The 18,296-nt window shown below is 43.1% G+C and overlaps 1 protein-coding gene and 1 long non-coding RNA gene across 2 annotated transcripts in view; one reads left to right on the top strand and one right to left on the bottom strand.

Annotated features, from left to right (window-relative positions):
- egfem1 (EGF-like and EMI domain containing 1) overlaps positions 1-16,296 on the top strand; it is a 45,948-nt gene extending 29,652 nt beyond the window's left edge. The window contains exons 18-33 of the mRNA XM_029517787.1: positions 167-301; positions 736-870; positions 2,926-3,057; positions 3,322-3,450; positions 7,010-7,138; positions 8,677-8,805; positions 9,358-9,486; positions 10,585-10,716; positions 11,093-11,221; positions 11,396-11,524; positions 12,583-12,711; positions 13,210-13,338; positions 13,552-13,680; positions 14,309-14,437; positions 14,565-14,693; positions 15,063-16,296. Coding sequence (XP_029373647.1) covers positions 167-301; positions 736-870; positions 2,926-3,057; positions 3,322-3,450; positions 7,010-7,138; positions 8,677-8,805; positions 9,358-9,486; positions 10,585-10,716; positions 11,093-11,221; positions 11,396-11,524; positions 12,583-12,711; positions 13,210-13,338; positions 13,552-13,680; positions 14,309-14,437; positions 14,565-14,693; positions 15,063-15,142 — 2,033 coding nt within the window. The 3' untranslated portion in view covers positions 15,143-16,296. The remainder of the gene's footprint in view (positions 1-166; positions 302-735; positions 871-2,925; positions 3,058-3,321; positions 3,451-7,009; positions 7,139-8,676; positions 8,806-9,357; positions 9,487-10,584; positions 10,717-11,092; positions 11,222-11,395; positions 11,525-12,582; positions 12,712-13,209; positions 13,339-13,551; positions 13,681-14,308; positions 14,438-14,564; positions 14,694-15,062) is intronic.
- On the bottom strand, positions 733-2,784 carry LOC115053222 (uncharacterized). Its single transcript, XR_003841433.1, has 3 exons — positions 2,671-2,784; positions 2,012-2,511; positions 733-845 (listed from the first exon to the last, which is right to left on the bottom strand). It is a non-coding gene; the product is annotated as an uncharacterized LOC115053222 (long non-coding RNA).
- Positions 16,297-18,296: the final 2,000 nt, after the last annotated feature.

Below are 18,296 nucleotides of genomic sequence, written 5' to 3'. Positions count from 1 at the left end.
TTAAAAACGTTTATGAGGTTGTTTTAGTGTGGTGATACTCTGGGTTGTGCAGGAATATACATTGCGGATAATGTCACACAAACATGGGAACACGTTGAAACCATTCATCAACCAAACTTGTGCTTTTTGTCTGTTTTCTCAACTGATCCCTGGACTTGCTCCTCAGCCTGTCCCAGGTGGACACACGGTGCAGGCTGTTCCAAGGAATGTCACTGTGTTCAAGAACATTCCTCTGGCTGTGACCCCAAAACAGGGAGCTGTTTCTGTAAAGCTGCATACCACGGGCCACAGTGTGAGAAAGGTATAAGCACTTCACAACTCAATCCTTTTTTCAATATTAAGATTTTCATTTTGTATTATTTTGTCCAAGTATGTTTTGGACACTTTCAGGTCAATTGCCCTAACTTGGACTTCTCAATCAGAAAGGTTTTTAGTGGACATTAGTGTAGTAAAGAAAAAAAAAATCTTCTTGAAACTTTAAGATCCCAATTTCGCTGCAAATAAACTTGGAAGAATGCTGCAGTTTCATTGCAATGGCGTATAGTAGAAACATTGAAGCAGTAGCTGTGATCAATCAGACACCAACCTCCAGTGTTTACAGAATGAAGCTGATCACTGGTTAAGATTTGTATAACAAACGACTTCACGCGACTGCCCCCTTCATAGTTACAACAACATAGAAAAAGTTGGCTTGTCCATCCAGGATAATCTTACTTTGTTCTGTTTCCCACGTAGAATGTGATCCAGGCTTCTTTGGTGCAGGCTGTGAGCAGCCATGTGACTGTCCAGGTGGAGGGTCATGTGACCCCAGAACTGGGGAGTGCAAGCAGCAATGTCCTGCAGGCCTGCATGGAGATAGATGTCAGCTCGGTGAGACTAAAGGCTACTTTTTGATCAACAATGCCCATCAAACTATTAAAATGCTGAGGTAGAACAACACAAGTAAAGCACTCAGTCAGGATATTTGACTAATTTCCTTCCAAACATCTGGCCTACATTTAGATCATCTGTTATTCAAATGTGTTAGACACTTTTCTACAGTAGAGGATCTGTGTAAGAGTGTAGCATCACTCCACAGCGCTTTCTTGTGGTCGTACAATAGAGACACATAATAACTACACATGAGCATGTTTGCAGATTATGTGAAATGCGTGGGCCTTCATAAAGACGCGTGTGTACTTGTGTGGTTATTGTTTGCATGCTTCATGCTTTTGATAAACTATGACAACACAAATCCTTATAAATGAGGTCTGGAATTTCTCCACCTTCATTGAAATCTGTTTCAATTCCCCGTAACTCCTATAAATAATCCTTATTCTGTCCTCCTCCATTCATTCTCCGATGCCTTTGATGTATTGAGTGGGTTTAGTGGTGGACTTAAGTGATTCTTTTTATTTTCTATTCATCTGGTCAGTGCAGGTGTTCCAGTTATCTCAAACTGTACAACACAAAAAGATATGGCCGTCCCTCAACTGCAGCGTGACTCTTGAACTGTTTGCTCTGCTGGTTGACGGAAAGTTCAGCTCTCTCTGATCTAAAGTGAGACTGATTGTTGTTCAGGATATTCTGGTGAAAACATGACTTCTGTCTCTGTGGAGTGGACTAAGATAACAGCGTGGGGTTACAGTATGTCAGCACTAATGCACAGTCCAGGCCTGGGATTGCTGGGTTTGTCAACGCCAAATATTAAAAAAAGAACAACTTTTTCTGGATTGTACTTAGCTGAAGTTGTGGGCCAGGTCATGACAGGGACAATTTACTACAGTTACTACTGCAGAGGCTATTGGCATGGCCTAAATAAACAGAAAATTATTGAGTATTTCTGAAATACCACATGTGCAGTTTTCTCCCTTAACCCGTTTGTTTAATGTTGCGCAATCCTGTCTTGTATTTTTTTCTTTTGCTTCACTGTAACTCTTTTCCCTCTGAATTTTATTTTTTTTAATTTGTGTTTTTATGGTGGGTTGTTAGCCTGCAAAGTTGGGAACTATGGAGAAAACTGTAAACTGACCTGTGACTGTGGAGGAGCACCTTGTGACCCCATAACAGGACAGTGCATCTGTCCTCCAGGGAAAATAGGACACTCCTGTCAGGAAGGTACATTTAACACGTGATTATGTCCTTTAATAATAGTGCCGTGACTGTTTGGCCTGATCATGTTGCAGGTTTTAGAGGAAAGAAAAATGTGATGAGGGACGGTATGAACTCAATGACGTTGTAACAGAAGAGTGAATGAACATTATGTTGATCTTGTCCCTTGGTTTGAAGCATCCACTGAGAAATTTTGTTTGTTTCTGATGTCCATTTAATGCATTTCTCTCTCAATTGGTTTTAGGGTTTTAAATTGAAATAAACTTGCTAAGTAGCTTATGACACATATTTCTCCCCAGACTGCCCTGGTGGATTATGGGGTTTAAGGTGCCAGTCATCTTGTCCTCCCTGTGGCGACAGAGGCTCCTGCAACAAGCAGATTGGAGGTTGCAACTGTCAGCCGGGCTTCACTGGAAACCTCTGTGAAAATGGTGGGTGTTAACTGTTGAGATTCAAGATTCAAAAGAATGGAATATTTTTATTTATGTCTTTTTGGACTATTCTAAGAATTGAATAAATCCAAATGTTGTAGTGGCTACAGTTTGATTTAAATCTAAGATTTTCTTCACTTCCACCTACCATATCTGTTGTTTGCAGAGTGTCCCGTGGGGTACCATGGGCCAGGCTGTTCGATGCAGTGTTCCTGCCATCCTGATGCCAGCTGTGATCCACAGACTGGACAATGTGCCTGCCCTCCTGGTAAAACAGGCCATGACTGCGCAACATGTAAGAACTGTAAAATCATAATACGAATACAAACAAGAAATGACAGGAAAAAGTATCATTTGCTACCTTGTGCGTAACTTTTACTTCAGTGTTTACCTTCATTCAAAGCATGTGAATCTGGTTACTGGGGCCTGGGGTGTACCACTAAATGCCAGTGTCCAGAGAGCTCTTTGGGCTGCGATCCCATCACTGGTCAGTGTGTGTGTCAAACTGGCTTCACTGGAGAACTTTGTGAAAAAAGTAAGTTAAGATTTTGCAGTTTTAAAAAATTCACTTATTTAGTGAATGCTGCCACCACGTGGTGATTGCAGTTATAGCATCCTTTCTCAAGCATCTCTGGAGATTTGAACACATCTCCTAAAGTCATGGGATGAAAAGCAGAACATTTATCTGTAAACATGAATAAACACAAGACAGAGTGTGGAGGTTAAAAGTGAACTATTTAGGATATCAAAGATCAAACTGCTAAATACACTATTCTGTGTTGTGTTCACACTCTCACAGCGTGTGTAAATGGCAGCTATGGCTGGGGCTGTGTCCAACAGTGCCAGTGTCAAAATGGAGCCCAGTGTGACCACGTGAGTGGAGCCTGCACATGTTCCCCTGGATATGCTGGCACTTATTGTGAAAAAGGTAAAATTTCTTTTCTTTCTGATAAAAAAAAGTGAGCATTATTTTGTCTCTGTCAGCTGTGATGCCATCCTAATGTTTAATTTATATTTTAGATTTAACCTGTAATTACTAGGAAACACTAATTTTGTGTTACTCCACTCTGTGCTTTTTACTGAGCTCATAGGAACAACAGGGGTAATATTTGTGGTCATTATATATATTTTAAAAACTCTCAGAACACAAGTAAATAAAGGTTCAGGACCCTTCCTCCAGCTCTCCATCTGTCTCACGCATTCACCTACAAATAAACTACCATGAATATGGAGAACTGTTCACTGATTGCCATTACTCAAGCTGATTTGATGAGAAAGATGCCATTAAAAAAAAAAAAACCCAAAACAAAACAAAATAGTAACTATTCAGTGTTTTGAGGTAGAAATTTGAGTTTAACCAAATCCCTGCTCCTCTGCAATACATCATCTGTCTTTATCTTTTCTGACACTAGAGGGTGCTGTAGGATTTTCTTCTCAATTCAGATTTTTTTCATTCTTCCAAAGTTTCAGTGATTCATCTCACAGATTCAATGAATCATCTGATCGCTCATGTAATGTCATGAGCTAATCCATTTTAAAACCCCTCAAATCCCAAGATATAATTTGTATTAGTCATTCTAAGCCCGACAGACTGTATTTCATAGTGTGTAGAAGCTTCATAAGTGCCCGGCCATAGCAAACCTATTGTGTAGCTAATATTCATCTCATCATTATGATATTTGTCCTGAACTGTAAGACATGGAAACAGCCTGGGAGTCTTAACAATGTAATAGATTTGTTCTTGATTATAGTCTTTTGACTCAAAGTGGCCTTGTGTTATTACAAAGTGTAAGATTTACTGTAAATGTACCACCAGGCCCAGAAATTCATACCACCCCAATGGCGCGTGGGGCATCATAAATCATGACCGTGTCACACTCGAGCAGAGCTTCACATCCCTAGTCATAACAGTCTAATGGCCTCAGACAGAGACGTCGCTCTGATTGGATGTTGCTGTGGAACTACAGCTATCCGTCTGACCAGACTCTGTTTTCTGAGGCCTTTTTCTCCCTCAAACAGAGGTGTCCAGTTTCTCAGTTTTCTGTTGGGCCTCTTCCTTCACTAGAAGTCAGGAAGAGGCCTGCGCCGTGAGAAGGACCAGATCGCTCTTGATCATCTGTTTCGCAGAATTAAAATGGAAAGAGATGATTTTCCCTTTTTGGTGTTTGCTCCTCGATGGGTGATTTTCATCCAAACTCTGGTTTATATCTCATTATTTGTGAAAAGATCAGGTACAGCAAATCTCTGGCAGCTTGTTACTATGGTAAAAGCGTTGCTTCACTGAGCATTTATGTGGCCCTGGAGTCGGAGCCAAACCTTTCAATCAAGTTTTTGTTGTCGAAAACAAGGCATTGTGCTGACATGGGCCCCGTACCACTTTTTCAATTAACATGGCTCGTGCTCAGTTTCTGGTCTGCAGCTTTGATGTTTGCTTCAAAATAGTTTGTTTGCTGTGAGGAACAGTGGTTTGACTGGTATTGAACATCCGTGTTATTGTTAAAGAAGCTGGGCTGTTTTGTCGTTGCTGCTCGTGCACAGAATCTGAATAGCACCAGGAAGTCCCATTCTGTGTTTTCGCTATCCACTCTATTTCTGTGGTCTGCTCTCCCTGGCTGTGTGGTCCCTGGACCTGCTTTATGGGCTGACAGCAGTGGCTCTTACACAAGCAGGGATCTGGAAATAATCCTCCTGTCTTAAAGAGCTCATTTAGTCTAGAGATGGAGTCTTTCAGCGATGGCACAGTGCGTGAGTGTGTGGTAGACTGAATCCTCTGTACCTACCTATAAACAAAGACTCAGAGGGAAGAGCCTGCATTTACAAACACCAGCAGACACTGCGCTAATATCAGATGACAGATTGATGCCCTGCGGTTAATATGGAAAGCGGTCGCCCCCTGCTGGCATAAACAAATCATAACCTTTGTCAGTCAGATGTGTCAGTTCGGCCCCTCAATATTTAACATAAAGCATGAGCGGTGCAGTAAACTTTGTCTGCTGCACTGGAAAAGGGAGGAAAGTGTTTGAACATGTTGATTTGATTACTGCGGCTGGAGTGCAGATCTCATTAAAGAGGAACATCACTCATCTGAGATGTTTTATGTTTGAATTTTAACGGCAGAGATGTTTCATCGGTAAATAGATGATTTCATAATCAGAGTGACATTCCTGAAACATTTTCCGTGCAGGATGGAAAGCCCATGCTGTTTCCATGGCATCAGTAACAGCTATCATAATAATAAACAACACACAATAAAGCAGTGACTTTGCTACAGTAACACCACAGACCTAATGTACAGCTGGTTTAAAATGACAGTATCCTCATAGGCTAGCTTTAATAACATCTCAGCTGTAACCACTATAGAGGCAGGCAAAGACGTCATGCTGTCAGCGTGGGAACAAGGCGAGTGCCATGCCAGAAAATGCTGAGCAGGAAAGATACTTTGAGGCCCTGAGGCTGAAAAAGTGGGAGCGGATAGCATCATCAATTGGAGCTGGAGAAGCAGGTCATGATGCATAAACTGCAGGGGAACACCCTGAGAACAGCACTGTGGCATTTAGAATACATAAAATCACAGCGCTCACCATTTCTGAAGCGCTCTCCGTGTGTTTTTGCTCTGGACCAACTTTTTTTTTTTTGCAGCAGCAGCAGCAGCAGCAGAAAAACAGCTGTCAATCAGTCAAACTTTGGCAGGCTTCCTGTAAATAAAGTCCTGAACGAAACCAAAACTTTTTCTTTTGGAAATACGACTATAATGCTCGAGTTAGGCTGTGATCTGTCTAGTGACAAATTGAGCGATCAAAAATAGGCTGTGAATAAACAGCCATTCTTTCCTGCTCTGGTGGAGTCATTCTTACAGACAATATTTACATCCCAGTAGTGGAAAGGCTCATTCATCCCACAGCCTCTGGCTCAATAGTTGTGGATAGGAGGCACTATGTTTACCAAACTCTCTGAGTGTCAATTGACTGCACACACTTAAACAATCTCTTGGGCTCTCTGTGAGAATGGGAAACAGACTCCTACACTGGCATCTCCTTGCATCGGCCGCAATACTCTAGGTGTGTGCGTGTCAGGGGGGCACAGTAACCTGGCTTTGTTTTGCAGGCTATTGGTGGGGCCTGTGGACTCAGCAGGTGCTCCAATTACCAGTTCTCTGTGCCCCCTCTACCCCCGAAAGGGAACAGCCTCCGAGCCGCCATCAACTTTGATGTGGCCCAGATCCACCACACATGTGGGACATGAGCTCACTTAACGAACGCAGACGCTCAGCAAATGAACAGCCGCAGCATGGTACTGCAATTTGATATTGGTATTTTCAGTAGGTGGTAAGACAGAGAGGGAAAGTAAGAGGAGAAGAAGAGGGTGAGAGAAGGGAAGAGAAAGAACTAAAAAAAAAAAAAAAAAAAAGTTGGCATCTAAACCTTTTCCTCTCCTCTTCTGTGAAGCTGCCAGTTCTAACCAGTCGGATGTTTTATCTTGGCCCACAGTGTGCCCGGACGGCTTTTACGGTCTTGACTGTGGCCAGATGTGCGAGTGCAGGAACGGTGCCCACTGCCACCACATCACAGGAGCCTGCCTATGTACCGCCGGCTGGGCAGGACCACACTGCATTCTGGGTAATGGAAGCCACATCATTAAAACGGGGTGTGAGGGAGGCCCTCACTGCAGCCCATCACGACATCCTCCCCTTAAACACAACTATGATGTGTTTGTGAACAATTATCTCTATAATGAGACATTGCCAATGACTTTTTAGGGATGGGTATGGTTGGAGGAGGAGGGAGGACAAGACTGCCCTCTGGCATACACGCTTTAATTGAGGTCTATTCTGGATAAATGCACCCACGTGTTTATAGTGATCAACATTAGGAAAGGGAGAACATAACTTGGAAGAGTCTTAGTAGCTAACCAATCAGCATTCTCATGCTAAAGTTTCTTGAGGATTTCATGCCGTTGTTTTAATGAATCCAATGAAATGCCCACTAAAGTTTTTAGTCTGTCATTCTGCAGTCTTATTCAAGACTTTCCTCTTGCCACAGCCATTTTGTGGTCCAAACTACTAGAGCCAGAGTCAGCAGAAAGCCACTAGCATGACTTAATGATGCATCTCTGTCATTAGCGCATTTTCCTCTCTCCAAGACTCTAAATGTCATCGTGGAGTTTGATCATTAAGAGGTTTACAATATGTGTGCTGAAAACCCTAATGCCCAAAAATGTCCTTATACATTTTCAGTGGATGCTGCTGCAATCAGTTGTAAAGGAATGCTGAATGTGTTTTTGTGTACGTGTGTGTGTGGTTTGTGTGGGCAGAGTGCCCACAGGGTCATTTTGGGGAGCGATGCAGTCAGACCTGTGAGTGCCAGAACGGAGCCAGGTGTGACCACGTCACCGGGAGATGCAGCTGTGCGGCCGGCTGGACTGGAGTCAGCTGCCAACTGTGTGAGTAGCTCATCACTCACTGCCGCAGCATGACAAAGAGTAAAGCTGTCAAAATATTTGCTTCTACTTTATTCAACGACCTCACCAGCAGGACTTCATACTTCATCGGTTTAGCTAAAAACACTAAACTAAGATGTAATCTGAAATTGAGAATGCTAAGTGAAAATGTAAAAACAGATGAGTTCTTAAAATGCCTCGCTCCATCAGCATTTCCTGTTTCTGAAATTGGCTAATCCATGAGACCTACCTAACTGAGGATGATCTTGCATATGACAATGGGCCTGATGGATGTCTTCTCACTGAAATAAAAATAATGCTAACATAGAGATATGAGACATCAGCCCAGGATGCTGAGATAATCTTTCATTTCTGTAGTCAAAATGCAAGTCCCTATTGTTAACTCATCTTGGATGTAATTCACTTAAATGTTTGTGTTGTGTTGTGCTGTGTGTGTGTGTGTGTGTGTGTGTGTGATTTCAGCCTGTCCTGCGGGACAATATGGGGAAAACTGTTCTGGACAGTGTCTTTGTCAAAACAGGGGCTCATGTGACAGTGTTACTGGCCAGTGCTCTTGCCCGCCCGGCTTCACTGGAGCTGCCTGTGAGTTGGGTAAGTCCTGCTTCCTGACTTCCATCCATCCATTAGCTACACTCATGAGATAAATTATTACTTCAGCGTGACAGCCGTCTATCCGTCTGTTCATCCGTCCATACAGAGTGTGAGGAGGGCCGATTTGGGGAGAACTGCAGCCAGACCTGCAGCTGCACAAATGGAGGGAAATGTGAAAAGATGACAGGAAGATGTGTGTGTCCGCCTGGTTGGACAGGGGACCTCTGTCAGTCAGGTGATTTCCTGAACTTGATATCAACAATGTTGTATCACAACTTTTAGACCTTTAGTATATGTGTGTGAATGGAGACGTGAGAGAAACATGGAGGAGTGAGGCCTTCCATCTGAACATCCATTGTTAACATATCTGGCTAGCAGCAGGAAAACAAAAGTGAAGGTTTACTTACCCCTGGAATCATAAAACTTGCTGTGTCAAAACAATTTGTGCAATTAACCTCGCGTAAATAAGCACAATAGAGCTCTGAAGTTTTCAGAAACTTGGCTTTTATGCTCTCATGTTGCATGCTGAATGTTAATGCCTGCGTTTTGTCTGAAGCCTGTTCTAAGGGAGCCTTTGGAGAGGGCTGTGAGCAGAGGTGCGATTGTGTCTATAGTTCGAGTTGCCACCATGTGACGGGCCGCTGTGAGTGTGAGCCAGGCTGGAGAGGAGCCGGCTGTGACAAACGTGAGTGTGTATAGGACTCAGGAAATTGCCATTCAATGAAACTGGCAATAGAGCAAGCTTTAAACTGACTGTGTGACCCTGCATGTGTGCGCCGACTCCCAGCCTGCCTCCCGGGGTCCTATGGTGCTTCCTGTGCGCAGCGGTGTCAGTGCCAGGCTGGGGTGTCCTGTCACCATGAGACCGGGAGCTGTGGCTGCCCAGCTGGACTCACAGGGCCTGGCTGCGAGAAGAGTAAGAGTAAAAACTAAATGTTCCTGGTAAATGTAGGTTTTTAATGGCGAGATGACTTGCAGCTGGTTCGTATGAAGCTTCTTGTGCACTCTTAGTGGAAATTTTGTATCTCATAAATGAGTTTTATGTTTGACTCCTTATTGAGAAATCCTTGGCACATGGCAAATATCAGTCGTACATTTAAAACCTTTTGGCTGACATTTGCTTTGCTACACTCCCATCAGGAAAAAACCAAAACAAACCAAAAAAACATCATGGGATTGAAGCCATCGACAAGAATCTTTCTGTTATTACTAATCAAAATCCCCTTTAGGAAATGCACACTGCATCAGCGCTAAAGCCTCTTTCATTATTTAGACCATATCCTTCAGGACTGTGAACGAGGGAACGAGCTTCACTACTTACCCCCTCAGCACTCCTTCTGCAGCCCCTTGACTGCCTCAGCTCCCTTCCTCTCCTCACACACTCCCCAAACATCTGATAAATGTTACACACCGGCTGCCAAGTAAAACAGAAGGCATTGTTTTTGTCTCCTCGGCAGCGGATAAGGGCTTTTGGAAGGCAGACATGCATAATGACAGCGCCGTAATTGCCTCTTTAGTCTGGAGTCCTTTCTTATCTGTCCCCCACGCTGCCTGCTGCTGCCTGACTGAGTAGCTGAGTGCTGCGGTCTCACCCGTAAACATGTTCGGTTCACAGATTCATCTTGTTGGCTATGACTGATTGTCTGTGGACTCCATTCATTATTGTGATGAGCGTGTACGTATATATGCAGACGGAGTGTGTGAAAGAATGTCCCTGTGCGCCATCTGGGTTTAGGCACCAGGGAAAGTTGTTTGGAGTGTTGGTTTTGTTACCAGTCAACACTTAATGCTCCAGTATTTTCAAAGAGAAATCTGTGGAAGGGAAGGGAAATGGCAATTGTAATTGTTCCCACAAACTACTGAACGTGTGTGTACATGCACTGGGCCCTATCTGCTGTCTTACTTTGAATGCAATGATTACACCATCATGAGGGACTTTTACTTCATATTTTATTAAAAAGTGAATACTGAAGTTTGCTTGTTTTCATTTATGTATCTGGACGTATTGTTTTAGCCTGTCCTGCGAGCATGTTTGGAAAAAACTGCAGCCAGCTGTGCCAATGTTCAGGGGACCAACAGCTGTGCCATCCTGAGACGGGGACATGTAGCTGCTTACCTGGATACTACGGGACGCACTGCGAGCTTCGTAGGTGTACAACTCTTTTCCTCCTGTCAGAAGACGGAGAGCAGGGAGTCGTTAAGCAAATTGGCAGCAGCGTAAATACGTGGATCAAAGATTCATATATTTCTCATAAATATTAAAGCCAGCCAAAAATTTTGTAACATTTTGTTCCCTTGCCATGTTAGAATTTTTTTTTTTTTTTTTTTGGTAATACATGAATGCTGGTAAAATCATGTTTCCACAGGTTCAACTCACCCACCACTTTGGTTCTGCAAGTAGCACAAATTAAACCTTTTAAAAAAAAATACAACAACAACAGCTGAATTAAACTCAAACAATACAACAACACTTACCTTCCTCCTTCTTTTTCTTCTCTGTCCCTTTCATGAATTGCCTCCAGGATGTCGAGCAGGGACTTTTGGGCCAAACTGCAAGTCCAGATGCAGCTGCGCACACGGTGGTCGCTGTGACTTCAGGACTGGGGCTTGCCAATGTCTCCCTGGCTTCATTGGAGCTGACTGCAGCTCGAGTAAGTTCAGAGAACTTGCACCTGTTTCCAGAATAGAAAAGAGTCATGACTTTCAGTGCCCCTGTATTGTAATTACCTGGAATTAGTGTTTTTTTAGGGATGCTGGTCAACCGCCAACTCACAAGGTCTATGATTTGTAGCTTAGAGCAAATAAAGGTGGATGTATTTCTGCAGGTTGTCCGAGGGGATACTATGGGAAGGACTGCATGAAGCGGTGCTCCTGTGGGGAAGCAGGGCAGTGCCACCCAGCCACTGGGAGGTGTATGTGTCCCTCTGGGTGGGTGGGACAGTTCTGCCAACAAGGTAACTCAACTGATTTCTTTGATTGTTAACTGGCTCATACTGAAGAGTTGTGACTTGTTGAGTCAAATTAAACTAATCAAACAAAAATTCTATTATAAATAGTTGGTTCGAAAGAGTACACTTTACTTTATATATTTCTTTATATTACACATTAAACAGAATCCATACAGATGCTTTTAAAATGTAGTAACACTGAGGCCAGATGAAATGAATATCCACTAAATTACAACAGGCACTTCATCATGGCGCTTTAAGATAGATATCAAACATCGTTTGTATTCAGCCTTTTATCTGCTCCCATCCTCCTGAGTATACAAAGAGTCAGCACCAAGGCGGACATGCATCAGTGGGAACCATTGGCCCTAATGAGTTCTTCAGAAATAGCAGACCTAACTGGAAAGTGAGAAACAGCCACTAAAATGAGGGTGTATTTTTCAACATCTCTGTACGACTGTATATTTAAGGAACAAATTCTCCATTTCCTCAGTGTGGGGCCTCTGATGATCACAGAACTGTTTTCGCGGGAAATTGAGGCAAAGCCGGGTTCTCTTAATCTCTCAGTTTATCAGCAATTCAGCTGGACGGAAAATGGGACTTTCCAGCCCTGCTTGTGCTAGATGTTCACTTCTTTAGCCTCCTGCATGTGCTTGGACATACCACCTCTTAAGTTCCTCTTGTTGAATGTTTACAGAAACCTATAAGTAGCTCTCTGTGTTCCGTGTCGCTGGATTTGGCAAGGAAGCAAATAAATAAACAGGAAAATCAAAGACGGCTTGCTTATTGTGTTCCAAATCTAAATTACCCAAAGAAACATGATTATTCTTTTATATCAGCGCCAAATTAGACTACTTTGCCATCTCTTTAATGAACTGTTGCTTAAATAAACATGAATGTGGTCAGTGCAGTCTTATGTGGGTGTGTGTGAAAGAGACAGATAGACACAGAGCACATGGTGTGCTCTTTGTGTTATCTGTGTGTTACACCCGTTGGTCTGATTGCTGAGTAGAAGACAAAACACCAGAGTTCTATTCTGAGATGTTTTCTGAATGTTTCTCCAGCATGTCCCAAGGAGCGGTATGGCCTTCAGTGCCGACGTATATGTCGCTGTCAGAACCAGGCTCTGTGCGACCCCGCTGACGGGTCCTGTAAATGTGGACTGGGCTGGACCGGCCCACACTGTGAAACAGGTACAGCGTCTGAGTCAGCAGACACAACAAATACTGAGAACAAAACAAAGTTGTGTTCTGTTCATGTGAAATCAAAACTCTGAGAAGAGCAACAAACAACAAGCAGCCTACTTCCGACCCTCAGATGGTTCATTTAAAAAAAAAAAACAAACAAAAAAAACTACCTTTCAAGACAAATTTATATCCCCTCATCTTTCATATTTTAATGCTCGTTCTGTTCAAAATGCCACTTTTTTCTGTATCGCTGTCTTCCTGCCTTCCCATTATTTTAATTTATTTCCCATTTAGGTTTTATCATTTGGACAAGCTTTTCTTTATGGATGGATGTTAATTAATGCAATTAATGTGGCATTGCTTTGCTTATGATGGCATAAATAAATCTGATAAAAGATGCCACCTCAGCATTCAGTTGAAAGATTTCTATTAATAATTACACACATTTGTTAATTGAGAATTTACATCCTGTGTGTGTGTGTGTGTGTGTGTGTGTGTGTGTAGCCTGTCCACATGGAAAATACGGGGTTAATTGCACACAAGACTGCTCATGCTTCAACAATGGGACCTGTGAGCGTTTCACTGGCACCTGCAGCTGTGCTGCTGGATACTTCGGCCCCTCCTGTCAGCACAGTAAGCAAAGCCTCACTGCTAACACAAAAGGAAACTTGTTGATAAGGTTACTACTCTCTTGGCTGACTTTGAAATGGATATGATTTTTTTTTTTTTTTGCTCCCCTTGTGAAATAGATGACAGTCTGAGGCTTGAATGAATCCCGATAAAACATGATGACATGGACATCTGTAAATAAGTTGACCTCAACTCTGTTTCTTGTGTCTCTCCCAGAATGCCCTTCAGGGTTTTTTGGAGTGAATTGTGCCCACAACTGTGACTGTAAGGTTGGTCAGATATGCGACCATGTGACTGGCCAATGTGTATGTCCACCAGGCTACTCTGGGCCACAATGCCAAAGACGTGAGTATGATATGAGGATCCAAAGAATCATTATCAAATGTGATGATTTGATCCTTTTAAAAGGAAAAAGATGTCATGCTCAGCTGCTCAGTTATGAGCTTGTGTTCATTAAAACATGAAACAGCCTTTGTATGTGGGCAGATATGAGCATAGATGAATAAGAAAAAAAAAAAAACCCCCAGCCATCTCCAAGAAAGAAAAGAGAAAAGCCTGTTGTCTGTGCTGTGGCAGGCAGACAGACAGGCTGTTGGTAGGTGGGCACGCAGGCAGGCTGCTTGTTTGATGAGAGACAGGTGTCTCTGGCTGCTTAATGCGTTCCTGTTACATCGCTGTGCCCTCCTGCCTGCAGCCGGGGCCCTCAGCCGCAGTGTGAGCGCCTAAATGGCCACTTCAGTCTCAGCAGGAGATATGACTGAGCATTACAGAGCAGCCGTAGGCAGCCACAGGTTCTCCAGACAGACATGGTTCTGTGCAACTGTACGTGTGTGTTACACAAAGCCACAATGCCAGCGTACACACACATAATTACCTTCTCCATCCTTCTTGTAAAATGTAGAGAAGAGAGTTGTATTATTAAAAAACTGAAACGTTAGTAGTGCAGTTATATCTGTGTGTGTCTTGTTTTCAGGCTGCGACGCTGGAAGCTTTGGTGTGAACTGTACAAAGTCATGTGACTGTGCTGGCGGTGCGCCGTGTGAGCCGCTGACCGGACGGTGTCTCTGCCCCCCAGGAAGGACAGGACAGAGATGTGAAAAAAGTAGGCACCCAGAAGAACCCGAGCTTTTAGCACCACTAAGAATGAAAGATAGATGTTCAAATGTAATGTGAGTTACATGTGTGTCATGTAGAAACTCTGCAGATTTTCAATACCTGCACTCTTTCAGACTGTGGCGGGGATCATTTCGGCCCAGACTGCTCCCTGCGGTGCCAGTGTTCCCACGGGGCCCGCTGTGACGGGCTGACTGGGCGCTGTCGGTGTCCGCTCACCTGGCTGGGCCCCACATGTAGTGAAGGTAAACAAACAGTACACACACACACACACACACACACACACACACACACACACAGACACACGCAGGGTCAGAGGCTGTAAAGCTGAACCAGCTTCAGTGAAATACTGTGCCGTGAAGTGTGAGAGGCTGAGCCCCATCACTCTGTGTGTCACCCTGTCTCCCTCAATAGCTGCTCCTGTCTCCTGACAGTTATTTTAATCTGCACTCAGCATGAAGCCAAGCTTGAGGCTGTCTTCATTTTACCTCCTCAAAGCCAAGCACACGGGAGACTACACACCAGTTTCTTCTCCTCCAGAAACCCCAGAACATTTGCTTTTGATTTTCAAATAGTGCTGATGTGCTTTTGCTTTTTTTTTCTCCTATTTTCAGCCCTTCTACAGCAAACACCAGGACTGCTGAACTCCTCGGTGTCCCAGAGAAAGAGAAGAGCAGGCAGCAAAACCACATAACCCAAGCAGAGGTGCAAACTCCTGACTGGACATTCAAACACAGCGCTTGGCTGTGTGAAACATTATGATCATCATGGTGGTCAAGGTAATGTTGGTATTACTATGTTTTTGTGAAACTAGTAACCACTGAATCCTGAAAGTGAGAAGCCATGAACCTTAAACTTCCCCCAAACTGGGCTACACAGATGTCTTAGCAATACACAAAGACCTCCATCATACGCGTGCCTATCACAGATGTAAGGCCTAATGAGTTAAGACTTTAGTTTTCGACAAGGAGTGCAACTGAATCCATTACTGTAACTGGAGAGGTTTTACATCATATCCATAAAAAACTGAACGGTTAGAGTAAGAGAATACCAGGCATATTTCTGGTGGGAATTAAATGCCTCTAAAGCCCATTTAGAAATGCATATGGGTCGATTATATACTTATTCTAAAAAATACAATGCCAAGATCCACACATACAGAGACACCACAAAAACATGGTCCAATAGAAAAGCCATAAATGTTGAAGCAGAGGGTTGTTCATAATAAAAAGTCCTCCAGGAATAATTTGAAATACATAAAAATAGTCTGTAATCATTTTCCCCGCCACACCAAACTTCAATTACCCAGCAAAATACCCTCAAATGACATCTGCTCCTCCACAATCGAACAATCTCCTGCCTCACTGAAATGTCTCATTGAAGGCTTCACTTCTGTGAGTTACATACTGGAGTGTGCTTGACACTAATTGTACTACAAATCTGTCTGCAGGTCAGATTTAAGGTGAGCAAAATAAATTGGGGAAGAATATTATCAATTGCAAACAAGTTGGAAAATTTTTATATGTGTATTTATATATTTGCTAAAAAGATTTTTGAGCCTTGTAACTGTAAATAAATATTTGAGGATAAAAATGTAGGATTTTTGTGAATACCTCCAGAAAGAGTTTGTGTGATTAACAGAAACATTGAGATGGCTCGATCATTTCTTGTGTGTATTCTCCTGCCTGAAATTTGTTGATGAAAGGTTATGTTTTGATTTTCACACATTTGCTTTTTGTTCTCACGTCGTTGTTCTTAGTTTTGCAAATTACTGAAGTTAGTTTCTCACTTCTGACGTAAACCTGCGTTCCCCAATATGAACAACACTATTCATTCATTCATATTGATCCTGGGCTTTTTTTTTTTTTTTTACATTGTCTGCTGGCTGTGGCATAATGCAAGAAAAATCTATATGCAATTGCACTTTTTTTGGAATTGTTTTTATTGACTAGGCAGCTGATAGAGTTTGAAGTCAGGTTAAAAAATGAGTATAATACTTTGACTCACTTCTATGGTCATACTAATTGAGAAGGCTTTTTGTTCATGTCCATTTCACAACTTCTATTATTTAGCATACACACATTTGATTTGAGGGTTTCTAAAAACTATATTTGTATTATATCTCAGGTCATTTATCAGTCATAACCTACTGGTGTTCCTGATGGTGGTTAAAATGGTGACAAAATTGTGATGCATTTTGTTTTTTATCTCCTAATTTTCCTCTGTCCTCCCCCCATGTGTCCTTATCATCTCCCGTTGTGTTTTAATTACAACGGAGTGAAGGAGAGCCATGAACCAAATAAATATCACAAACAAAGAGGGAGAGCCGTTTTTTACTCACCATTTTTGACTTGTGTGCTTCCATTGCAGCGTTGCATGGTACTGGTGTGATTCCTCAGTGGGGTGGAAGGCACAGAAAAGGTGTGGAGGTAGAAAAAGACAGAGAGGTTCCAGCTGTCACACAGACCTATGGGATCCTGTGTGTGTGTGTGTGTGTGTGTGTGTGTTTGTGCTAGGCTGCTACCAGGCATCCCTCATCAGCAGGAGAAGGTCAAGCATTAAGGCCGTGTCTGCCTTTCTGACAGTAGTATAAAGTGGGTGGGGGTGCAGTGGTGATGTAAGGTATGTGTGATGTGTAGGTGAGCTTGGTTGGGGTGGGGGGGGGGTGTTGTCAGAAAGAGAGAGTGCTGCCCCACAGGCATTTTTCATGTGCGTTGGAGCATTTTCTCCTCTATCGGCCAGCAGCGGCTGTGGTCCGGCAGAGGCAAGCAGGTGCCTGGACCAAACATCCACCCCAACATCCAGCATCCCCGAGGTGAGTGATGGGTGAATGGGCTACCACCACCCGTTCTCCACTGAGGCTGATGGATGGGAGACTGGTCCAGCCTGCCCTGTGTTGTGACAAGCAGCAGATGTTCTCCAATAATGTTTATCAGCCGGGCCTTCATCTTCAGATGACACACACCTGTTTCCAGTCAAACAGGCCCAGAGCGGACATCCATCCACACAGCTCTGGGTGGTCACCGCACTGGGTCAGCTCTCCACACGCAGGCCCGTCAAAGGACATCAAATGGGAAGATCAAGAAGGAGCACCAGGGGAAGCCAACATATATGTACGTTAATCGGCAGGTTTCTTTTTCTCATTCAAGATTTTCACAAGAAAAGAAGCAGATTCAGATTCACTTGAAATGAGTTTAGTTGAAAAACCCTTTTGTTTCAGTACAAGTGCATGAATTAAGATGCTTTTTGTACTCAAAGTCATTTGAAGCAAGAATGTGTTTTCTTTTGTATGAAAGCTGGCTTATCAAGAGCTATCAAGACAGGGATGGAGGAAGCTGGCGATGAAATAGCCCGTAAAAGGTAAGATCCCATCAAGGGTACTTTTTCACTGTAATTATGCATAAGCCACTCTTTGCACAAGAGATTCTATCACTTCACTGCCATAGCTTAACATCCCAGAGATAATTTCTGGCCCCTCTGCGTTGAAGCAGAGGTCCTTGGAGGACGCGGCATTTTGAACTCCAGCTGACAGAACTGTCGGCTCAGATAAAGGAGCGAAGAGGGGAAACAATTTCAACACGTTCCTGCACCATTTGCTTGGTTCTTGCCTGGAAAAATAAATGTTAAATGTGAAGTCGACAACAAGATGCGTATCATTGAACTCTCCCACACTCTGGAGGTTGTGGTGTGAAGAGGGTGTCTGACTACAGGCCTGAACAAAGGCTCCATGTGTCTTTTTAACATTTCGCAATCATTTTGACTTTATCTGACTAGCTATTACTTTTTTTTTGTTTTGTTTTTTTTATTTTACTGAAATGTTCAAGCCTCAATGTTGTAGCTGCTTGTCT

The sequence above is a fragment of the Echeneis naucrates genome, chromosome 13 (assembly GCF_900963305.1).
Source record: "Echeneis naucrates chromosome 13, fEcheNa1.1, whole genome shotgun sequence".
Classification (NCBI taxonomy): Eukaryota; Metazoa; Chordata; class Actinopteri; order Carangiformes; family Echeneidae; genus Echeneis; species Echeneis naucrates.
Note: the sequence above shows the minus strand (reverse complement) of the source record. Positions and strands in the feature narration are given on the sequence as shown.